Source organism: Choloepus didactylus, chromosome 18 (genome assembly GCF_015220235.1).
Source record: "Choloepus didactylus isolate mChoDid1 chromosome 18, mChoDid1.pri, whole genome shotgun sequence".
NCBI lineage: Eukaryota > Metazoa > Chordata > Mammalia > Pilosa > Megalonychidae > Choloepus > Choloepus didactylus.
The window spans coordinates 51,864,343-51,889,829 of record NC_051324.1 but is presented as its reverse complement, the minus strand read 5'-3'; the positions used below and the strand labels follow the sequence as shown (position 1 = coordinate 51,889,829).

The 25,487-nt window shown below is 37.6% G+C and overlaps 1 protein-coding gene across 8 annotated transcripts in view; it reads left to right on the top strand.

Annotated features, from left to right (window-relative positions):
* Positions 1 to 25,487, top strand: part of STAT3 (signal transducer and activator of transcription 3) — an 82,852-nt gene that overhangs the window by 45,170 nt on the left and 12,195 nt on the right. For 5 of the 8 annotated variants that reach the window (XM_037808176.1, XM_037808178.1, XM_037808173.1 and 2 more), the window contains 10 exons: positions 8,655 to 8,783; positions 10,136 to 10,280; positions 10,904 to 11,002; positions 17,684 to 17,779; positions 17,942 to 18,023; positions 18,213 to 18,307; positions 18,479 to 18,630; positions 20,084 to 20,242; positions 20,351 to 20,443; positions 21,252 to 21,311. In XM_037808176.1, the coding sequence (XP_037664104.1) occupies positions 8,656 to 8,783; positions 10,136 to 10,280; positions 10,904 to 11,002; positions 17,684 to 17,779; positions 17,942 to 18,023; positions 18,213 to 18,307; positions 18,479 to 18,630; positions 20,084 to 20,242; positions 20,351 to 20,443; positions 21,252 to 21,311 (1,109 nt within the window). In that variant the 5' untranslated portion in view covers position 8,655. Of the gene's footprint in view, positions 1 to 465; positions 540 to 8,632; positions 8,784 to 10,135; positions 10,281 to 10,903; positions 11,003 to 17,683; positions 17,780 to 17,941; positions 18,024 to 18,212; positions 18,308 to 18,478; positions 18,631 to 20,083; positions 20,243 to 20,350; positions 20,444 to 21,251; positions 21,312 to 25,487 lie in introns of those variants that run through there. The other 3 variants (XM_037808175.1, XM_037808174.1, XM_037808179.1) reach the window with 3 other exon arrangements.

Here is a 25,487-nt window from a genome sequence, read left to right as displayed (position 1 = left end):
ATGAGCCTGGACCTGGCATTGTGGGATTGAGAAAATCTTTTTGACCAAAAGGGGGAAGTGAAATGAAACAAAATAAAGTTTTAGTGGCTGAGCGATTTCAAATGGAGTCAAGAGGTCACTCTGGAGGTTATTCTTATGCGCTATATATATATCCCTTTGTAGTTTTTAGTGTGTTGGAATAGCTAGAGGAACTACCTGAAACTGTTGAACTGCAACCCAGTAGCCTTGATTCTTGAAGATGATTGTGTAACTATGTAGTTACACTGTGTGACTGTGTGATTGTGAAAACCTTGTGGCTCACACTCCATTTATCCAATGTATGGATAGATGAGTAGAAAGATGGGGACATAAATTAAATGAAAAATAGGATGGGATGGGGGGGGATGGAATGCTTTGGGTGTTCTTTTTTGCTTTAATTGATTCTTATTTTAATTTTTTTTTGGAGTAAGGAAGATGTTCAAACATTGATTGTGGTGATGAATGGACAACTCTATGATGCTGCTGTGCCCAGTTGTTTGCACACTGTGTATGATTGCATGGTATGTGAATATATCTCAATAAAACTGAATTAAAAAAAAAAAATACTTCAGTTAGAATTTGGTGAAGTTCTTTAGATTAACTTGTAATTTGTAATATCAGAATTGAGACTATGAAGTAAAGTGGGCTCTTTTAAATGTTTTCCAGTAAAACAATTACAACAAAGCTGGTTGGCAGTGGTTTTCCTAGACAGTTTGGCTAGTGATTGCTTAAAGATTTGCTCTTCTTATGTAGAATGTTTGATCTAATTGTTCTGTGGCTGTTGTTAATTATATATGGTTTGTAGCTAAATAACCTGTAAGACTCTAAGGAGGTCACTATTTGCTTGTATTCTCCTTGTAAATATATCTGCTTTTGGGGTTTAATGTACAATGACCTTTTTTTTTTTCATGTAGGATAGTTATTACAATATTACTTATGGGGAGTAGGCTAAGAACATAAAATCAGTTATTCTTGGTGCTTTATGTATGAGAAAGAATTACTAGTCTCATTCTGATTTAAGAAATAGCACAACTATTGTACTACTTACTAGCCCTCGTCTGCCCCTAACTAAAACATCAAAACAGCAACAAAAACAAACAGTTCTAAACTATGGATTAGAAGTGGATCAATTTTCAACTACTTGTAATTTTTTTATGGTGTTTTGTTTTGAAAATGCAGATATACAAGGCATGACCCCAGTGTTAACCTGTAATTGAACAGGTGTAGTGGGATTCTGCTTTATGGTTTTAAATTGGAACTTCAGGGAATGGACTGTGATGGCTCTGCATTTGTATACAGTATAAAAATTAAATAGTGTACTCTTTATTAATTTATAACACTGGAGTTTATTATGAAAAGCAGGTGACTATTTCTTTAAGTCCTTTATTGGGAGAACCACTTCTTTTTGGTTACATAGTTTATAGCAGTGCTGTCTAGTAGAAACAGAACACCAGCCACATATGAAATTTACAAATTTCTAGTAGTCACATTAAAAAAAGTAAAAAGAAATGGTCAAAATTGATTTTAATAAATTATTTTTTAATGAAACATATCCAAAATATTATCATTTCAACATTCATGGAATATTTTATTTTTATTTTTTAATTTTTTTAATTTTTTTAATTTTTTGATTTTTGTACCAAATCTCAGTTTGAGTCAGCTCCATTTCAAGAGCTCATTAGCTATGTGGCTAGTGACTATTATATTGAACTGTGCAGGTCTAGTTTCAGTAAATCCCCATGCAGTAGAACCTACATAAATTATGCAGATTTATATGTAAATCGTTGTAAATTAAGTCCTGAGAAACATAAGGCAGATTCTGATGCTGTTAGCCTGCCAGGCAGATTTTAACTTGGCCCTAATGCAAATACTGTAACAGAGTTTAAATGGCCTTTGACTTCTTGTTGAGGGTAATACATGCCCTGGTTACAATGCATCAGCATGGAGTGTGCAAGACAGCTGCTACTTTTATTCCATACAGTGTATCTCTGCCCAAGCAGCCTCTGTGATATGGCAGGTTTTTCTGGGGGTGGGAGATGGCCAGGAGAGGGCAGCTGCAAAGGAGTGGTTGCTGAAAATATCTTGGTAGGTGGCTAAGAAAAAGGAAGGCACTGTTAAAAAAAAAAAACTAAAAACAACAAGAAGACAATCCCAAGCACCCAGGAAACATTATTCTCTAACATTGTCAAAAGATTTCATTTGTTTATGGAAATGTATTGGCATGATTGTGGCAAATACCTCACTTTGACATTCTCATTTCTTTGTTTCACTGAACTTTTTCACCAACAGAATTAAAGTTCTTGGTACTTGAGGAAGGAAAATACCTTAGATTTATGCTGTAAGTGAAAAATATACATGGGATTTGAAAGACTTAGTTAAAAAAAAAAAAAGTATGTGAGGTATCTCAATTTTTATATCATCACGTTTAAATGATAACTCTTTGGATATAGTGGGGTAGATAAAATATATTAAAATTAGTTTCACCTGTTTCTTTTTACTTTTTAAATATGGCTATGAGAAAACTTAAAATTACATATGTGCCTTGCATTGTATTTCTATTGGATAGTGCTGCCTTAGAGTAACAGAAAAATTGAATGGAGTAGAGCCCTTATCTTAGTCAATGTAAAAGGCTGCTTGGAAGGTAATACCTGTGCTTTCCTGAATATGACTAATTGATGCTGTCTTTGCTGTGGGGGATTTTGTGTCTGCCTTCTTCTCTGTTCCCTGCCGCCAAAGACAGAGGGAGAACTGTAACACAATCTTTTCGCATCTTATCAGGAAACCTGATCCTGGACCACTATAGAAAATTAAACTTGCCACTTTGAGAACAGGAGAAAGACCTCTTGGTTTTTCACTGGTTTGCTGAATCATTTTTATGAAGGGGCCAGTGTATAATTAGGTGCCTCTTCATGCCTTCTCTTGGAAGTAAATCAAGAACTTCAGTTAATTATGTATGTTTGCATATATTGAATCTTTCATGAAATGTTCTCACTATTCCAGAGAAACATCTTAGTTTACTTTGGTCTGAACACAACTTAGTCTTTACCTATTACTTGTAGTTATTTTAAGAACTTTTTGTGACTACTTAGTTCTTGGCTATTGATATTTCCATGACACAAGCCATTCAGAAAGAGGACTAAAACAAGGGGATTTAGCAAGGTTGCTTTCTCATACCTGAGCATTTCACCTAAATATTCATGAACCTGGGGACAACTTGTATCCCTAATATTTAACTTCCATCCTTTCTCATTCCAGACTGAGAAATTAAAAAAAAAAAAAAAAAGTTAAACCCACAGCAAACATCACACTCAATGGTGAAAGACTGAAAGCTTTCTCCCCTAAGATCAGGAAGAAGACTCCCACTGTCATCACTGCTATTCAACATCCTACTGGAAGTTCTAGCCAGAGCAGTTAGGCAAGAAAAAGAAATAAAAGGCCTCCAAGTTGGAAAGGAAGAAGTAAAGCTTTCCTTTTTTGAATGCACATGACATGATCTTATATATAGAAAATTCTTGGATTTCTGGAAGATGGCGGTTAGGAGAGACAGGGCAAAAAATCACCTCTATTGAAAAATAAGGACACCAGTTCCAGTGATGCACCAGCTGGACAAGGTCTGCTAAATCCACAGGGACCATGCACTTGGTGAAACCAGGAGTCTGCGTTCTGAAGCGAGTGAGTAAGCCTGCTGAATATCTGGCAGCCATGCTGCGGTGTGGGGAAACCATGGATTGGCGTTTGGAGTCAGGCTAGTTCTTTTTTTAAAAAAAACCCAAAAGCGTCTGTGGAGATGGCAGCGAGAACCGCACAGTGAAGCCCGGCAGGAACGGACTGTGGGTACACCTCCATATCTGGCGTGGATGATAGCCTTTTGCGCACCTGCTGCTAATTGTCTCGGAGTGAGGCAGGCAGAGGTGAGCCAAAAGGGGAAAAAAACCACACCCCTTACAGCCATCTTCCCAGCGGGCTGGGAACGCTCCTGCCTGACGCCGGTGCCACAGCCCAGAGCCACGCCAAAAAACCCAGTGTGACGGGAAGTGTTTCCAGCATCATGCGCACATGCCACAGTATCGGGCATGGACAATAGCCTTTTGCACCATCCACAGCTAATTGTCCTGGAGCTGGGAAGGTGGAGCTGTGTGAAAAGCGGGAAATTAACACACCCCATACAGCCATCCTTTCAGCAGGCTGGGAATGCCCCACACGTCGTGGTGGCCCAGAACTTCCCTTGGGGGACGGCACACACTTGTGACATAGCACAGCCTTCCCTTAGCAGAGGCCCTAGGAGGGCACAGCTTGGAAGAGGGACCTTGGAAATCCCAGGGACCATACGCCAATACCAAGGACTTGTGGGTCAGCGGCAGGGACAATCTGTGGCAAGACTGAACTGAAGGTTTAGACTCTTTCAACAGCCTTAAATCTCCTGGAACACCTGGGAGGATTGATTATTAAATCTGTCCTCCCTCCGTAACCGCTCAGACACATGCCCCACATTCACAGCTGACAGCACCAACAACACACCCAAACTTGGTGCACCAATTGGACCCCCACAAGACTCAGACCCCCACACACCACAAAGACAGAGTTGGGGAGAACTGGCTTGAGGAGAATAAGTGGCTTGCGGATGCCATCTGTTGGTTAGTTAGAGAAAGTGTACGCCACCAAGCTGTAGATCTGACATTAGTCTTTGAATTAGCCTACATATCCTAAAAGAAACTTATCAAGTTAAGCAAATGCCAAGAGGCCAAAAACAACAGAAAATTTTAAAGCATAGGAAAAAACCAGAAGACATAGATAACCCAAACCCAAACACCCAAATCAAAGGGTCAGAGGAGACACAGTACTTGGAGCAATTAATCAAAGAACTAAAGATAAGCAATGAGCGCATGGCACAGGATATAAGGGACAATGAAGAAAACCCTAGAAGAGCATAAAGAAGAAATTGCAAGAGTAAATAAAAAAATAGATGATCTCATGGAAATAAGAGACTGTTGACCAGATTGAAAAGATTCTGGATACTCATAGTACAAGACTAGAGGAAGCTGAACAACAAATCAGCAACCTGGAGGATGAAAATTCTCAAAAATCCACAGCAAAGTTATTAGAGGTAATAAATGAATTCATCAAAATGGCAAGGTACAAGATCAGCAGGTGAAAATCAGTAGTGTTTCTATACACTAGTAATGAACAAGTTGAAAAGGAAATCAAGAAAAAAATTCCATTTACAATAACAACTAAAAGAATAAAATATCTAGGAATAAATTTAACCAAGGATATAAAGGACTTATACATGGATAACTACAAAACATTGCTGAAAGAAATCAAAGAAAAGATAAATAAATGGAAAGACATTCCTTGTTCATGGATGGGAAAACTGATTATTGTTAAGATGTCAATTCTACCCAAAGCAATTTACAGATTCAATGCAATCCCAGTCAAAATTCCAACAGCCTTTGCAGAAATGGAAAAGCCACTCATCAAATCCATATGGAAGGGCAAGGGGCCCCAAATAACCAAAACTATCTTGAAAAACAAGAATGAAGTTGGAGGACTTACACTTCCTGATTTCAAATTTATTACAAAGCTACAGTAATCCATATAGCATGGTTCTGACACTAGGATAGACATATAGACCAATGGAAGAGAACTGAAAATTCAGAAATAAACCCTCACATCTATGGCCAATTGATTTTTTGATAAGGAAGCCAAGTCTACTCAATGGGGAAAGACTAGTCTCTTCAACAAATGGTGTTGGGAAAACTGTATAGCCACATGCAAAAGAATGAAGGTGGACCCTTACCTCATACAATGTACAAAAATTAACTAAAAATGGATCAAAGACCTTAATATAAGAAATAAAAGTATAAAACTCCTAGAAGAAAATATAGGGGACCATCTTCAGGACCTTGTATTAGGCAGTGGATTCTTAGGCTTTATATCAAAAGTACAAGCAAAAAAATGAAAAAATAGATACAGAATATCCAGAATATATAAAAACTCCTGTAAATATGTATATAAAGAACTCCTACAACTCAACCACAGAAAATATATTTAAGGATTTGAATAAACATTTCTCCAAAGAAGATATACAGGTAGCCAGTAAGCACATGAAAAGCTGCTCAATATCATTAGCCATTAAGGATATGCAAATCAGAAAGAACCGCAATGAGAGACTACTTCATCCACTATAATGGCTATTATTAAACAAACAAACAAACAAACAAGAACCAGAAAATAAGTGGTGGCAAGTGTGCTGGTTTGAATCTATTATGTACCCCAGAAAAACCATGTTCTTTTAATCCAATCTTGTGGAGGCAGACCTATTATATGGGATCTTTTTGATTACGTTGTTTCCATGGAGATGTGACCCACCAAATTGTGGGTGGGACCTTTTGATGAGATTATTTCCATGGAGATGTGACCCCACCCATTCAAGGTGGGTCTTAGTTGGTTTACTGCAGTCCTTAAGAGAGCTCAGGGAGAGAGAAAGAGAACTCAGAGCCAACACAGACCCAGATGCTTGGAGATTCAGACAGAAAGACATTGGGGGATGCTAAGCTAAGAGATGAAGCCCAGAGTTTGCCCCAGAGAAGCTAAGTGAGAACTCAGAGATGCTTAGAGAGAAAATGCCCAGAGACATTTTGAAGACAGCCATTGAAACCAGACCCAGGAGAAAAGCTAAGAGATGAAATCCAGAGTTTGCCCTGGAGAAGCTAAGAGAGGATCTCCAGACACTTAGAAAGAAACACCCTGGGAGAAACAAGCAGGGATGCACAGGTGCTGAGAGAGAGCAGCTAAGATAGAAGCCCAAAGACATTTTGGAGAAAGTAACAGAAATGAGATGCTCTAACCCTGGGAGAGGCCCAGCAGACTCCGGCCATGTGCCTTCCCATGTGACAGAGGAACCCCAGATGCCATTGGCATTCCTTCAGTGAAGATATCCTCTTCTTGATGTCTCAGTTTAGACACTTTTATGTCCATAGAACTATAAATTTGCAGCGTAAAAAATGCCTTTTATAAAAGCCAATCCATTTCTGGTACTGTATATTGCTTTATGGTAACTTTAGCAAATTGGAACAGCAAGGATGTGGAGAAATAGGAACCCTCTTTTATTGTGGATGATAATGCAAAATGGTGCAACTGCTGTGGAAAACAGTTTGGAGTTTCTCAGAAAGTTAAGTGTAGAATTACCATATGACCCAGCAATCCCACTTTTAGGTATAGACCCAAAAGAATTGAAAGCAGGGACTTGAACAGATATCTGCATGCTAATTTTTACAGCAGCATTATTAATAATTGCCAAAGGGTGGAAGCAACCCAAGTGTCCATCAGCCAGTGAGTAGATAAATAAAATGTGGTATATTCATACAATGGAATATTACCCAGCTATAAAAAGGAATGAAGTTCTGATACATGCTACAACATGAATGAACCTCGAAGACATTATGCTGAGTGAAATAAGCCAGACACAAGAGGACAAATATTGCATGGTCTCGTTTATATGAAATAACTAGAATATGCAAATTCATAGAGTCAGAATTAGAGTAAAGATTACCAGGGCCAGGGATTGGGGTGGGGAATGGGAAGTTAATGCTTAATGGGTACAGAATTTCTGTTTGGGGTGATTGAAAAGTTTTGGTAATGGATGATGATGATGATAGTACCACATTGTGACTGTTATTAACACCACTCAGTTGTATATTTGAAAGTGGTTAAAATTGGAAAGTTTATGTTGTATATGTATGTATGTGTTACCACAATAGAAACAAAACAAAAAACAAACAAACCATAGAACAGTACAACACAAGAATGAACCAAATGTAAATTATGGACTTGAGTTAATAATATAATTATAATTATATTGCTTCATCAGTTATGACAAAGGTACCACACTAATGTAAAATGCTAATAATAGGGAAACCTGTGGGGGGGGTAGGGTATATGAGAATTGTACCTTCTGCATTAACTTTCTGTAAACCTACAACTGCTTAAATAAAAGAATAAAAAGAAAAAAGAGTTGTTTTTCATTGAGTGAGAGAATCCCAGACAGATCCTTTCTCATACTTTTAAACCTATAGTCTTGGAATTAGTTTTCTGTCCTCTTCGTCCTTTATCAACATCCACAGTCTACATTTTTCTTATTTCAGGTTTACTATGTGTATCTCCCAGTTCATCTTAAAGGTGGTGTAGGATGGAAAGAAAGGAACCGACATTTGTTGAATGTCTGTTATGTACTTTGCACTCATCTGGCTGCTTTAGAAATATCTTAACAATCCTGAGGGGTGAGAATTATGGTCTCAATTTCATAGATGAGGAAATGGAAATTAAGTAATTTCTCCCAACTTCACACCGCTGTAGTAGATAATGGATTCTAGAATTTGGCATTATGCCTACCTACTCATCCCAGTTTAGAAGAAGTTGGGATTTGATTCCACATTCATAGATTGTGAATGTGTATAAATCATTCTAAATTGGGAGAAACATGCAGGATCCCTTCCAAAGCATCTCTTTTTCCCTACTCACAGGCCTGATACCTGCATTGGGTAGATAGGGGTGTTTCTGGTTTGTTTAGCCCTGCTGGGGCTAGTGGTGACCATTCGCATACTTTGGTTTACAGTTGGGTCCCCTGATTCCAGCAGCATGGCACAATGGAATCAGCTGCAGCAGCTTGACACACGGTACCTGGAGCAGCTTCATCAGCTGTACAGTGACAGCTTCCCAATGGAGCTACGGCAGTTTCTGGCCCCTTGGATTGAGAGTCAAGATTGGTAAGTCCTTCATGAGAAACTCCCCAAAGTAAGTTCTGGCTTGAGTCTGGAGACATGTTCTGCTCTATCTTCATGCTTTGCTAATTATTTCATCAAAAAAACTTCTCAGTATGGATGATACGTGAGAGAGATGAGGAGATAAAGAGGTTCTCTTAGTCTCGTAAAACTTTCTATTTTAGAAGGGCATATGGGTCTCAGCGCAGCCTGCTTGGTAGTAGATGTTTCGAAGGTTGATTTGGATTTCATTTACCTGGTGAGATCTTCTTTATGTTCTGATACTCCAGGGACATGGTTGAAATATTTTTGTTCTGTATGAGAATTCTGTCATGGGTAGAAGTTTAGGTCCACACTTGTGATTCCCCTTTAATTAAAGAGAGACAGGGTAAGGGAAATAAACTCTGATCACAGAGTCTTAGTTTCCTGACTGCCGAAACAAATACCATACACTGGGTTAGGTTAAACAATGGAATTTCTTGGCTCAGGGTTTTGAGGCTAGGAGCAGTCCACAATCGAGGTGTCAGCAAGGCAGTACTTTCTCTCCACACTCTGGGACTAGCTGCTGGCTTTCTTTGGTCCTTGTCTCTTCTGTCACATGGCAATGCACATGGTGATGTCTTCTTTCTCCTCTGGGTTCTGTTAACTTCCACCTTCTTCTGTATTTTTTCTCCCTTTGTCTGAATTTCTTTGTGTTTATGAAGGACTCCAGTAATCCAGATTAAAGCCCAACCTGAATCCTTTGAGCCACACCTTAACTGAAGTAACGTTTTCAAGAGATGTTATTTACAATGCGTCCACACCCACCAGAATGTAGACCAAGACCAAGAACATGTCCAAACTGGGTTACACAACTCAATCCACTACAATAGAGGAGATAATGACATATTAATCCAATAGCTGTTTCCTTCACTTAGTTTAATCTGGTTTGCCTACTAATTTTGGTTTGATTCAGGCTTATATTAATATAACTTTGTTTTTCCCTGAATCCATACCCTTATTTCGTGAGGGGACAGGGAGGTGATTCAAAGATGCTGGAGACAGGCCGTCCCAGCCTGGGATTGCTTATTTGCTACTAATTGACTGCAGAGTGACTGTGAATTTAAAGCAAACAGTAGATCTATCCACTTTACTCAAATATTTTGTAAGTGTAAACTATGGTAGTGATTAATAATATCTGAAGTAATTGTTAATAATTATTAAATTAATGGTATTTATTGTTGAGCAAGAGGAATCTAAAATAAGTGGATTATAGTATCAGGTTTGCCTTGGTCTCCTTCTTCCTTCTTGATGCTGATTTCTATGTATGTGTACATGTAGATTTCAGAGTCATTCTTCATTATTCTTCCTTTTCCTAGGGCATATGCTGCCAGCAAAGAATCACATGCCACTTTGGTGTTTCATAATCTCTTGGGTGAGATTGACCAGCAGTATAGCCGCTTCCTACAAGAGTCAAATGTTCTCTATCAGCACAATCTGCGAAGAATCAAGCAGTTCCTTCAGGTATGATGAGAAACTGAGTAGAAGGAGAAACTGAACCTGTAGAGTAAAGATTTGGCTTTCTTCCAGGAAGTATTTCTTTTCTCATTTGGCTAAGTAATGAGAACAGAGCCTCTCTTGTGCTTTAAATCAAAGGAGAAGTGATTAGCCCTTTATCAGATCTCTGTAAACTACCCTTGAGCATCTTGCCTGAAATTCACAGGCCAGCTTTGTCTGCCACAGTAGAAGTAGGTAACAACATAATTGTAACTAGGTTCTCTCATTGGGAAATGACCCTTACTATTGAATGTTACACATTGGACCATAATTGTATACTCCTTGACAAAGTCGGTTGCCTCCCTGTAATACCAGGATTACACTCTGGTAAAGACTCAGACTAATGTGACTTCTCCCATAGAAATAGCACAGCTCATCATAACCCCTCATTCTTCTCTTTTCCCTTCATCTCCCACCTATTTCAGTCAGGCTAAGGCCTATGTTTTATTGTTTTGTGTAGTAAATGCAATGCTTTCCTCATCTGGTGAAAATGAGATGGAAGAAATACTTATTTGGGCTCTTATCATAAGTATGGTTTACATCTCCGTATTTTACTGATGTTTTTCATTCTCCTTCTCTCCTACTTATAGAGCAGATATCTTGAGAAGCCAATGGAGATTGCTCGAATTGTGGCCCGGTGCCTGTGGGAAGAGTCCCGCCTCCTCCAAACTGCAGCCACTGCAGCCCAGGTGAGACTTGCGAAGAAGCAAAGCACTGCTGAGGCTATGCTTTTCTTCTCGTGTACAAAGATGCCGTTGCTCCTGCAGCCTGTACTCCAGGGTAGAAATAAGTGCAGTAGTGGTTTTTTGTTCTTTTTAATACAGTGAAAATAACTTTATTTTTTTCCTGAATATACAATGCAGTTTTCTTTTTTATTTATTTATTTTTTTAATTTAAACATTACAGGAAAGTACAAGGAAGAAAGTTTAAAAAGTTCTGAAATTCCATTCACTCCCCCTTCATTGTCTCCTTCCAGGAAACAAATTATTATAATATTAATAGTCTAGTATGTATTCTTTACTACCTTCCTTGAGGCTCATATAAACACATAAAGGAAAGAAAAAATGTGTGTGTTTGTTTATTACATTTAAGGGGATTTTACTTCTCTGTATCTTGCTTTTTACCCCTTAATATTACGTCATGCAGGTCCTTTTAATTCGAATAGTTTAAAGCTAACTCATTCTCTTTATTTGCTGCATAATATCCGATGGTGTAGATTTGCTTTAATCAATTCATTCATTCCCCCACTGATGGACATTCACCCATTTTGTTTTTTCCACACTACTGCAATAAAATTCCCTATATGTTTTTATATACCCCTGCTTTTACTTCTCTGGATATATGTACAGGAGTGGAATTGCTGGCTCAAAGGGTATTTATATTTCTAATTTTTTAGGTAGCTCTAGATTTCTTTCCCCAAAGGCTGTACTAGTTCTCAGTTCCATTTGGAAGGATATGATAATATAGTATTCTCCTTAGGAGCCACTTAAAGATGGTTTGGGGTTGAATCATTCAAAGTTCTTATGCATTTCCCTTTTGTGGTCAAGTTTGAGACACTCACTAGAGCTAGAGATGCCGTTTACTTAGGGAATAGAGTTTCTGTGACACTAAATGGCCCATTGAAGGAACAGTTCATACCACTGGCTACATCATTTATATTGATTTAGGACATATTTATCTATGTCTATAACTTCTAAAACATATCTATTATATGTGTGTGTGTATTATTTCTTATGTTTTTATATCCTTTAATGCACTAGTTATTATAACCCCTGCTTTAGAGGAGGTTATGGTTTGGGAGAGACAAAATCAAACAACTTCACAATGCAATAAAATATAAATTATTAACATGTTTTTAAAAAGAAGGAAAAAACTTAAATAGATCAGTAACCATAAAAATGCATTGAAAAAGTTTTGTTTTTGTTTTTTAATTTTACACCCCCCCCCAAAAAAAAAGCCAGCAGGCCTACATGATTTAAAAGTTATATTCTAACAAACTGTCATGACACATATTGTTCCAATATCATTTAAACTCTCCTGCAGTGTAGGAAAAAGAGATGGTTTCCAGCTTATTTTATAAGGTTGGAATAATGCTAATATCAAAACCTTAAGAAGAGAAAAGTAAAGAAAATGGTTAGGATTTTTGTATCCTGCCTATTCTACAATGCACAGTTTATATTCTAGGACTGCAAGGATGGTTTAACATTAGAAATTCTATTAATATAATTCATTAAATTGGTAAGTTCAAGAAGAAAAATAATTATTTTTTGTTAGATGACAAAATTTAGTCTCCATTTGAGATTAAAAACAACAACAACAAGGGGCTTTCTTAATACAATAGAGAATATTTGTCGGAACCCAAAGGGAACGTGATGCTCAGTTGTGAAACACTTTAGTATTCTTACTAAACACAGCACAAGGATGCCTCCTACCACCAATACTTTTCTGAGGGGGAAAGGAATGGAGGTAACATACAAGAAATGTCATTGATTATGTTGTCCACAGTAGTCCAGTTACCAAAGGGTTGGCTGTCAGTGTAATGTATGTCACTATGAAAATTTTTTAAAATATATTTTAATTAATGATATTCTCTTTGAATATGAAAAATAATGGAGTATTATTTGGAGAAAGTTTTAACTAGATGAAAGATGACATATAAATAAAATAATGTACTACTTAAAGTCTATAGTCTTATGCATCTTTTCAGAGCATATGATAAAAGTTAAGCCTTCTAACTCCCACATTGCATTTTAAAGAGTAATTTACCAAAACAATATGTATATCTTTTGATTGTACAGAGGTTGCTCTGTTCTAATTTATAAATCATGGACAATAGTTTAAGAATTAGTGATAGACAAAGGAGAGTCTAAAGTTGTATATAATGGTGCCTAAGAGTCTCCCCCTGAGTACCTCTTTGTTGCTCAGATGTGGCCCTCTCTCTCTCTAACTGAGCCATCTCGACAGGTGAACTCGCTGCCCTCCCCCCTACGTGGGACCCGACTCCCAGGGGTGTAAATCTCCCTGGCAACGCAGAGTATGACTCCCGGGGATGAATGTGGACCCGGCATCGTGGGACTGAGAGTATCTTCTTGACCAAAAGGGGGATGCAAAATGAGACGAAATAGTTTCAGTGGCTGAGAGATTCCAGATGGAGTCGAGAGGGCACTCTGGTGGACATTCTTATGCACTATATAGATAACACCTCTTAGGCTTTAATGTATTGGAATAGCTAGAAGTAAATACCTGAAACTACCAAACTCCAACCCAGCAGTCTGGACTCCTGAAGACAATTATATAATAATGTAGATTACAAGGGGTGACAGTGTGATTGTGAAGACCTTGTGGATCACACCCCCTTTATCTAGTGTATGGATGAGTAGAAAAATGGGGATGAAAACTAAAGGACAAATCGGGTGGGATGGGGGGGTGGTTTGGGTGTTCCTTTTTTCACTTTTATTCTTTATTCCTGTTCTGGTTCTTTCTGATGTAAGGAAAATGTTCAGAGATAGATTGTGGTGAAGAACGCATAACTATGTTATACTGTGGACAGTGGATTGTATATCATGGATGATTGTATGGTGTGTGAATGTATGTCAATAAAACTGAATTTAATAAAAAAAAAAGAATTAGTGATAGAAAAAGGTACACTAATCAAATTACTTGTCATTTATTTTACTAATTAAAAGATACTACCAACAGAAACTACAGTGGTATTCATTAAGTGTAAATTTTATTTTTTTAGAAAAACAGTAATATAAATGTTAGATGGCAAGAGACAGAACTATTATTATTTACAGATAGATAGGTCTTCTTAGAAAATCCAAGAGAAACAATTGGGAAAAAAAAATTAGTACTAACGAGAATTCAGAAACATGATTTCATTCAAGATAAATATTTTCAGAATCGGTAGTTTTCCTATACAGTAGCAGCAATAACCTGTTAGAAGATGTAATGAAAGAAAATATCTGATTCATAGTAGTAAAATTAAATGTATGCAATAGGTATATATTATTGATACATGTGAGAAAAAATTCTGGAAGGCTATATAACAAATCATTAAAATAGTTGGTTATAGGAGACTTTTTTTCTTTCTCTGAGGGGTTTTAAATTCTTGTATTATCCTGTAATTGGGGAATTTTTTTCTTTTTAATGACAATGTAGCAGGAACATAGAAGAAAGATTCCCTAACTCTGAGGGAGTTGGGGAAGGCATCACAGGGAAAGGAGGTAGCGTTTGAATTGAGGCTTACGGTTGGGTGCAAGTGCAGTCAGGCAGATGGTAAAGAGGGTGTACCAGGCAGAAAGAAGAACATGTTCAAAGATGTGGAAATTGAATGCATATATTCTTGGAGAAGTGCAGAAAGTTCAGCACCCAGCTGGAAAGCAGAAGATAGTTAGTAAGGGGTCACATCATGAAGATCTTTTTTAGTTAGTCCTGCTTAGCAACTAAGCTTTGGAAGGGCAGTTAGTTTATCACAGAGGCCCTGGGGCCAGACTGCCTGGTTTGAACCCCAGCTCTGCCACTTGCTGTGTAACCTTGGGCAAATTGTTTACTCTCTATATTACTCCAGTGATAGTACTACTACCTGCTTTATGGGATTAAATTAATTCATATGTGTAAAATTCTTAGAATGATATCTGACACATAAATGAGAATTAAATGTTAACTTCTTTCTGCTGCTGCTGTCATCATCATCATCATATTGTAGGAAATATAGATCCACTGAAGAATTTTGAACAGAAAACGGGTATGCTCAGATGTGGACAAGGGGTTAAATAACACAGATAGCATTCACTGTCTGAGATCCTGGACACAGGGAAGTTGGTGAAGAGCCATTTGCTCATCTACTGATAGAGTTTTCTATTGCGGAGAACCTTTATTTTCCATGATGTGCCATAAGATAAAAATGTTTGATTTAAATCAGTTTGGATAGAGTCTCGAACTTAACCATGGGAGACAGGAAAGCAGGAAGTCAAGAATGTTTTCAGTTATATAGAACAGGGCCCACTACTGCCCACAGCCCCAGAATAGCCTGCCACTCACTCTAAATAAACTTTTATTGGAACATAGCCACATTCATTCATTTATGTATTGTGCATGTCTGTTTTCACGCTGCTGTGGCAGAGCTGAGTTGTGATGGAGACTGTATGGTCCTCAAAACCTAAAATGTTTACTGTCTGGTTCCTACTGGAAGTATGCCAACCCCTGATATTGAGTTACAAGTTGGATAATTGAGGCCTCAACCCAGGCTTTATTGTTACTTTCTCGTTTATACCATCTGGCATATTCTTAAGTGTTTACTACGGGTAAAGAACTAGGAGATAGGAAGATGAATAGATGTAATCCTTGCTACCAGGGGACTCTCAGTTTAGTTGGAATTATTGGTACACAGACACTCAAAGTGAGAACAACACAGACGAGGATGTGAGTAATTTTACCTAGGGAAGCTGAATAAGATTTCACAGGAGAGCAAAACATATGAACTGAGTTTGAAGGTGAATGAGTTCAGGTTTGCTTGGGCAGAAGAGCATGCCATGTTAAGGGAATAGCATATGGGGAACTAAAGTGGGAAAACTTGCTGTATGTGGGGAAGAGTGGGTAGTTTGGGATGACCAAAGCACAGGAAGAGAAGGTTTAGGTTATTATCAGATTATGTGAAACATCTTTTCATTCCAGGCTGAGGCATGTGTATCTGGAAGCAGTGGGGAGCCAGTCAAGTTTTTAATTGATATTGGAGGCAGGATTCTGTGGGTGATAATCACATCTCTTTTTTCCTTCAAGTTCTGTACCAGTTGATAGACATGGGAGTTGAATACAGATTAAAATATCACCTGTACTGTGGTAAAGCTAGTCTGTAAAGGCTGGCTTGGACAAGTAACCATAGGGGCTTTTTAATACCTGTCCCTTGGGTTAGAACTTGGGGTGGAGACATTGGGTCTGCAGAGCAGCACTTTCCCAGCCTCTGAATATGGAGATTCAGAGACCATAGACTAATACCTATTGAACACAGAGAAATGGCCTTCTAGAAGCCAGGTTCTAGCTTCTGTTCCAGGTATGACCCAAGAAAGCAGGTGTGGGAGGAACGAAATACTAGCTCTTCAGAGATGCATCCTAGAAGGGCCTGATCTATATGTGCACAGAGTCCTCATCCCATTCTCACCAATCAGATGAATCATTCCCCTTGTAGCGAAACTGAGTAGGGATGGAGGTCACCTTCCCAAACTTCTAAGTTTGTATTCTTTGGGCTTGGGTAGGGACCATGGAAAAGGGAGAGAACGCTCCTCTAAAACTGGGATGTTTCACACCTGTTTTGGAGACTCTGGTAGCAGTGTAGAGAACATACTGGAAGTGAGAGAGATTAGAGGCAAAGACATCCACAATTTGGGCTTGAACTGAGCCACTGAGCTGTAGAGATTGATTTTAGAGATTGTAGGGTTTAGATTCATGAGGATTTGGTGAAGATGAAGGCAAAGATGACTGAGGATTTCTAGCTTGGAAAACTGGATATATAATGTCTTTTCTGGACTCTATTCTGTTCCATTGACCTTTAAGTCTGTCTTCATGTCAGCTCCATTCTGTCTTGATTACTGCAGCTTTTACATGGTCTCTATTTTGCTAGAGATGTGCTATAAATTTTCTTTGACAAAACTTGTCACTTTAAAATTTTATGTGTCATTTGATCTTATCAAGGCATTCTCCCCACTGAGATAATATCTTTCACTTTGGAATTTCATCCCTGGGACAGGATGGTTTTTTATTATCCCAAAGAAATGTGTTGGATACCATGTTTAATTAGGTGTCTGATATCTGCTATCATAAATTGTTCCAGTGTTTGAGTTTTTGATGTACTTAACCTAAAATGACAACTTTTTGAAGGCAGGGACCATGTCTTAGCTCAACATGTGGTCTTGAAGTCTGCATAGTCTACCTACTTTATATATTTAATATATATATATTATATATATATATTATATATTTATATATTATATATATATATTATATATTTATATATATTATATATAAACTTTATATATTTTATATATATATATATATTATATACATAGTCTGCATAGAAGGGGTTTATAATATGACTAGATAAGAAGCCAACAACACAAGTAAAATTACGTGACAGCTTCCCTGGCACCACAACTGGCAGTACCTGAGGTGAACCTGAAGCTTACTGGCAACTACTTACCTGCCAATTATAATGCCTGGCCTTGCTGCCTCTGTTTTCCTTCCCCTCATGATGGCAGTAGCATCTCACAGCAAACAGGAAGGGTAGGTGGGGTGGGATGGAAACTGGATGGAGGTACTTTTTTCCCCATATTTCACGTGTTCATGTGTGTGTTGACTCCTTTTTTTTTTGGCAGCAAGGGGGCCAGGCCAACCACCCCACAGCTGCTGTGGTGACGGAGAAGCAGCAGATGCTGGAGCAGCACCTACAGGATGTTCGGAAGAGAGTACAGGTGAAGTGAAGCAAGAAGACTTTTCTTGGGAATATTATGTGGGGATCCTGCATGTGCCTTTTTTGAAGTTTTGGCTTCATTTTAATTCTTAGAAATTTTCTTTTCCCTTTCCCCAGGGAATTCTTTTTACTTCTGTTACTTTTGTTTGTTTGTTTTAAACAGGATCTAGAACAGAAAATGAAAGTGGTAGAGAATCTCCAGGATGACTTTGATTTCAACTATAAAACCCTCAAGAGTCAAGGAGGCAAGTGAATATTAGAGACATTAAAATCTTTGGTAGAAAGTGAGTTTGCATTACTTGAATTTAAGGACTTGTTTGTCTTGACCATGTGTTCTGACTTTAGAGGGGCCAGAGGCTACTGGTGTTTAAGGGAGTCCAGTTACTAAGGATAGGAGTATTCCCAGAGCTTGAGGAGTTTTCCTTCCTCCACAGACATGCAAGATCTGAATGGAAACAACCAGTCAGTGACCCGGCAGAAGATGCAGCAGCTAGAACAGATGCTTACAGCACTGGACCAGATGCGAAGGGTGAGAGTATTGCACACTTCCTCTGCAGGTCACGCTCACCTGTGGGACAACGGCATCTCGTGGCAGAACTTGCCTGGTTTCTAATAAGTTCCTCTTTTGGAATTGACTGAAGAATGTGGTTAGAGACACCCTGAGGAAATGTTTTCTGACCTTGTTTTGGTTTCCAAATAGAGCATCGTGAGTGAGTTGGCAGGGCTTTTGTCCGCAATGGAGTACGTGCAGAAAACTCTCACGGATGAAGAGCTGGCTGACTGGAAGAGGAGGCAACAGATCGCTTGCATTGGAGGCCCTCCCAACATTTGCCTAGATCGTCTAGAAAACTGGTAAAAGACAACAGAGAAGCTTTTTCTTTCCTTCTAGAAAGTGGGGCTAAAATGTGATGACTGCAGGCCCAAAGAACTGTACTATATCTCAAAGGTGGAGACGTCTTCCTGCTTAAATTTAGTCCAAGAGTTAAAGCTTTTTGTTTATTTGGACAAATTTTTAATAAAAATATACTTATATTATTATACTTTAAATGTATTTTATTAAATGATTTAAGTATAGCTTTCAATTTAACTAATTTAGACTAAATTTTTAAATTTTTGTTATTTTAGAAATCTAAAATGATACATGCTCTTTGTAAAGGAAAAAAGTAAGTTCAAATGCAGAAAATAAAGAGAGGAAAAGCCTTTAAAAATCTAATTATTCAGAGGTACCTACAGTTAAAATTTTGCTGACCATCATTCTAGACATCTGTCATTATACACACACACACATACACACACTCATAAAGATACGAATCTATACATTTTTTATCAGTGGGATCTTCTGTAATGTACTCTTTATTGGGTACCCTCGACTTTCAAGGCCCAATACTGAACATGTTGCACCAGCTTAAACTATGATAAGAAGGGGAACCCAGATACATGGAGCATGAGAATGGCTGTTTGTTCATATCCTGACTAACCTTGAGTTTTGTGTACTGAAAACATTTTTAAATACTTCCTTATCAAGAAACCAAAAGTTCTGGGAATGAGAGGATGTAAATCCCAAAAGAGGCAGGGAGCTCAGAAATCCCTGCAACTGCTCTCTTCTCCCACTCCTTTCACTTCCTTTCTTTGAGGTCTTTAGTCTTTGTTAAACTAATGGTAGGCCATCAAAGAGACACTAATATTCTCTATCTTGGGGCCCGGCTTAATTAGCCTGTTTCCCTGTCTATTCACTTTTTTCTCTATGCATGTTATCAACATTTTGAAACATAATTTCATGTCCTTTGATCCATTGAAGGCTGGCATTGAATAATCTCGGGGATCATACAGTTCAACCCTCTTCTCTCTTGAAAGGGGACACTAAGGCCCATGATCGTGAAGGGCCCTGGCCAAGCTTGCCCAAATAGTAAGTGGCAGAGCTGGTCCAAACCCCAGTATTCTCAGACTGTGTAATGTTTCCCCCATCCTCCCATTTTGGTACATGACAAATTAGGATGAGGAAAGAGAGTGCCAAATTCCACATTTCATGTTCTCCATATCTTGGCTCCAGTGCTTGTCACTTAACAATGGTAACTCCGTTTAATGCCTTCTAGTAGGATAATTTTTGACACTTCTTCCTCTCTGCCCCAACCCCTCTTTGAAATTTGAAATTTTAGGAAGGACTATTAAAAAAAGCAAAATAAATCCCTGTTTATTATGTTGGAGGACTGCTGGGTGGTATTTATACCTATAGTATTCTCTTTCTCTTCTCCAGCTCACCTGCATCTGCTCACTTAGGTAACTGGTAACTTTATTTTATTGGCAGGATAACCTCATTAGCAGAATCTCAACTTCAGACCCGCCAACAAATAAAGAAACTAGAGGAGTTGCAGCAGAAAGTTTCCTACAAAGGGGACCCCATTGTACAGCACCGGCCAATGCTGGAGGAGAGAATTGTGGAGCTGTTTAGAAACTTAATGAAAAGGTCATTTAAAATTCTTGTCCCTTTCCCTAATCCAAAAAAAAAAGAGAGATTGGCTCACTTCAGAGGCACAGTCTTCTGTAAACTGCTGTCCTTCTCTTTCCCTTTCAGTGCCTTTGTGGTGGAGCGGCAGCCCTGCATGCCCATGCATCCCGACCGACCCTTGGTCATCAAGACTGGTGTCCAGTTCACTACTAAAGTCAGGTGGGCAACAGCATGTTCGGCAGATATTTTTATTCAGGAATACTCTCAGCACGGAGATGGAGTTGGTGGCCAGGGTTGTTCTTTCCAGGCATCATAGGCAGTAATACTGTGGGTATAGAATTTGTTGACAGTAAGAACAATTGATCCTGATGCCAAAAGCCAAAGAACAGTAATCTTTTTGAGGCTACCTGGGCATATTTCTTTGATTCCAGGCCTAGAGTCTTAAGCCATAGCTCTTCCTTCTGCCCTCCAAATAAGGAAAAAGGATGTCTGTTCTTTGAGCCTGAGGATTTTAAGAGAAAGAGTAAGGCTTAATAATGGAGAAGTTAAGAGACCACATGGCAGGTAGATGAGGTGGGTAGTGGACCTGTGGGGTGGACTTTTACAGGTATATTGAGGTACTGCTCTTCTACAGTGAAATTTCCCCCCTCAGAAACTTAGTATGGTGTTGGATTTCAGTTTAATAGAAAGAATGAGTTGCAGAGCATGTATTCCCATAAGATTTCTCATTAAATAGCTTTTATTATGCATTTGTGAATCTCTCACAACTTTGTCAAGGTCTTAGTTCTCAGGCTTTTTTTTCAGTACCTTTTGGTCTGAAGGAGTGATGCTCAATTTAAGATTGACGATGGCATTAGCTGGAGGAGGAATTTGTGATTGTGATTTATTCATCTCTTAGAAATGTAGAGTTAGGAATTTTGCATTTCTTAAGTAGAAGTTGCTGGTGGAACCGACTGACTTTCCTTTTTAGGTGGATGTATTTTTATTTCCTTTGCATGAAAACTTTTTTTTTCTCTTTTTGAAACAGGTTGTTGGTCAAATTCCCTGAGTTAAATTATCAGCTTAAAATTAAAGTATGCATTGACAAGTAAGTACTCCTAATCTCAAGAGTCTCTCTCTCTTTTTTTTTTCAAATGAGGGACAGAGAAATGAGAACTTTGATAGGCATTATTTGAAATTAGATAATTTATCTCCATCAGAGATCTTCATTTTGTGAACAAAGGTTTTTAATTTGTTGTCATTTATGTGCCCGAACAAAACCCCACGATAGTGATGCAGATGTTAGTTGAGATTGCTATTGTGACCTTCAGTCCCTCTTTTTCTTTTAGTTTTTACTTGTAAATGTGATTTATGAACAATATAAAATGGAGAATATTTGGAAAAGATGGGTGATTTTTTTTTTTAATTCTTTCACATGCCACTATTCACCATCAGAGTAAACTTTTTTTTTAATCTAATTTTCTTAATGGATCTACATGCCTTTTGCCATGTGTCATAGACTGGGTTTTCCAGGTTAGAGCTTTAGAAGATATTTATATTCTCCAAAGCGTGGTACTTAACAATTTTAAACTGCTCCCAGGTGCTCTCTGGTGGTCTCTGGTTATGACTTTGTAATCATTCTAGTCATGCTTTCCATTAATTATCAGTATAATCAAAACTTATTTAATGCATACTCCCATAAAACTTATTTTTCCATAAAATAGTAACTCTAATTTTAATGTTAACTATTTATTATAATTACAAAATACATAGTAAGGTATAGTATGACTGTATAGTAGGTATCCTTTCTCCTTTGGACTAGCATTTCCATTTTGGAGTTTATCCTAAAGAAATAATTTGACAGTTTTGCAAAGTTATATATTTAAGGATGCTCACAAAGCATTGTTTATAATACCAATATGATGATACAAACAGAATTAGATAAATTATGCCACAGTCTTGTGATGGACTTTTATGTAGCCATTTGAAATGAAGAATTAGTTGAAAAAAAAGCAGATTATAACTCATTATGATCTACCTCCATTAAGAATTAAAACAAAGATTATGTTCATGTGTACATAATCATGAAAAGAGGCTAGTAGCTTATATACCAAGATATTAACATTGGTTGTCACTGGAAGTGAGATTATGGGGATAAAGGGTTGTATTTTTGTTCTGTATCACTTTTAAATTCTTTTTTGCGATGTACATATATTAATTTTAAGATCAAAGTTTAAAATACAAGTTTAAGTATATTTAGTTGAAGAGTCTAGAGAAATAAAATAAACCTAAGGAAAGTGGAAAGAAGGATTTGTAAAGATAAATAAATGAATTACAGAACACAAAAATGGTGTTTCTTCTACCTTTATCTTATAAAACATTAAAAAATAAAAAGGTGACACCTGTTCTAGTTTGCTAATGTTGCCGGAATGCAAAACACCAGAGATGGATCAGCTTTTATAAAAGGGGGTTTATTTGGTTACTTGGTTACAGTCTTAAGGCCATAAAGTGTCCAACAAAGGGTACCTTCACTGGAGAATGGTCAGTGGTGTCCGGAAAACCTCTGTTAGCTGGGAAGGCACATGGCTGGCATCTGCTCCAAAGTTTTGGTTTCAAAATGGCTTTCTCCCAGGATGTTCCTCTCTAGGCTGCAGTTCCTCAAAAATGTCACTCTTGGTTGCACTTGGGGTATTTGTCCTCTCTTAGCTTCTCTGGAGCAAGAGTCTACTTTCAACCATCGTCTTCAAACTGTCTCTCATCTGCAGCTCCTGTGCTTTCTTCAAAGTGTCCCTCTTGGCTGTAGATCCTCTTCAAAATGTCACTCTCAGCTGCACTGAGTTCCTTCTGTTTGTCAGCTCATTTATATGGCTCCACTGATCAAGGCCCACCCTGAATGGGCAGGGCCAAGCCTCCATGGAAATATCTCATTAGAGTTATCACCTGCAGTTGGGTGGGGTGCATCTCCATGCAAACAACCTAATCCAAATGTTCCAACTTAATCCCCACTAATATGTCTGCCCCACAAGATTGCATCAAAGAATATGGCCTTTTCTGAGGGACACAATACATTCAAACTGGCACAGCACCAAAACCTCAGCCATTCAACAGTGTTTAGGAGGTTCCAGCCAGAAATATGGAAAGAAAGAAACAATTATGTTCTGCAAAGAATTATGATTTCATATTTAGAGAAGCCTAAGAGAATCAAGCCAAAAAAATGGCTTAAATTAATGAAGGAATTTGGAAAGATGTATGAATACAAGATAAATAAATGAAAACCAAGGCTTTTCCTTATATACTAAGAAAAAACAAAAATAATTTTTATAAGGGCTTACTTAAATTTGCAACAAATGCTTTAAATTAAAATAAGCGGTATTAAACATAATAAGACAAACCATATTGCCAGATTATAGACTTATTTATATTGTAAACATTTTAATTCTTCCCAGTTGATGCAGCACCAATCAAAATGTGTATAGGATTTTTTTTAACTCTACAGAGTTATTTTCAAGTTATATATTAGATGAAAAAAATAAGCAAAACTAGTAAATTTTTAAATAAAAAATGAAAATAATAGGCGTTGGTGTGGGAAGCTGCCTGTCAGATATTAAAATGTATCACAAAATTTCAGTTACAAAATAGTGTGTTACTAGGGCAGGAATAAAACGATTGATCATTGAAACAAAATCAGAAGTTCAGAAATAGACCTCAAGTTTATATAAGAAATTTATATATGTTAAAAATGTTATCTGAAATCAGTGAAAGTGATTTTGGAGATTTGAGTGGGAAGTTTTTATTGTCCATCAAAATAAACTCCAAATGATTTTCATGTTTAAAACAAAACTATTTTTAAAACATAGGTGAACAATAATGCCATGGTGGTTAAATGGCAAAATGGTGCAACCACTGTGGAAACAGTTTGCAGTTTCTTAAGAAGTTAAACATACACCTATCCTATGACCCAACTATTTCACTCCATATATTAACCCATGAGAAATAAAAGCATGTCCACACAAATGTACTTGAATGTCCATTAATAGGTGAATGAACCTTATCAGGTGAATATATAAATAATTTGTGGTATATCCAGACAATGGAATAACACTCATCAATAAAAGGAATGAACTATTGATATGTGCATCACATGGATGGCTCTCGAAGTAATTGTCATGAGTGAAAGAATCTAGAAAAAAAAAAGAGTACTTTGTTTCCATTTATATAAAATTCTAGAAATGCAAATAAATCTGTAGTAACAGAAAATAGTTCAGTGGTTACCTGGAAACAGGGGTGGGGTGGGATGGGCTGTGTGATTGGGAGATAGATTACAAACAGGTCCGAGGAAACTTTGGGGGTGATGGATATGTTCATTGTCTTGGCTATGCTGATGGTTTCATGGGTGTCTGTAGTTGTCTGTACATATATCAAACCTCATCAAGCTGTATATTTTAAATGCATGCAGTTTGTTGTTCATCAGTTATATTTCCACTCTGTAATACAAAAAAAAAGGATGTGCAAAAAAAGAAAGAAAATATAGATATGTGGGAGAACTTCCTGAAAATGAGGACGATTATGTTCTAAAATGTATATGGAAAATGTCTTTTGAATGACTTAAAATTTGATCAATTTTAAGCTGTGTAACTATCTAGAATGCACTATTTAAAAAAAAATTTAGCTATTAACTCTAACAGCGTATGTAAATATATAGCAGAGGAGAAAAACTTTTTAAACATCTCTCAAAATAGTAAAAAAGGAAGGACAAATGTGACTATATAAAAAGCTATATATTCAAAAATACAGAGTTAAAAGAGAGGAAACAATCTGGGGAAAATATTTCCAGCTATATTGGAGAAGATGCTCGGAGTTGTGGGTAACAGTAAACCTCTACAGAAAGCCTAGAGTGGCTTAAATAATAAGGAAATTTCAACCCAGAGTAACTGGAAATGCAAAGTTAGGATAAGTTCCCCACGGTGAGATCAGTGACTCATTGAGGACATCAAGGACCCAGGATCTTCTCTCTCTCTCCTCTGCCATTATCATTGTCACTTGCATTTTAAAGTTCCCCTCTGGATTGAAACATGGTTGCTTAGAGCAGTTAAGGCTACATGCTTTCTTGCTCATGTTCAGCTGAAGCAATGAAACATAAATGCAGCCTGGAATATAATTCCTTCCCTTCAGACTGATTAAAATGATGTAGGTCATGTCCTTATCCCAGACCATTGCTCTGTGGGCATGCTGTGTTCTCATGGCTTAAATCGTCAGGATCCCCTGGGGCTGGGGCTGGGGCTGG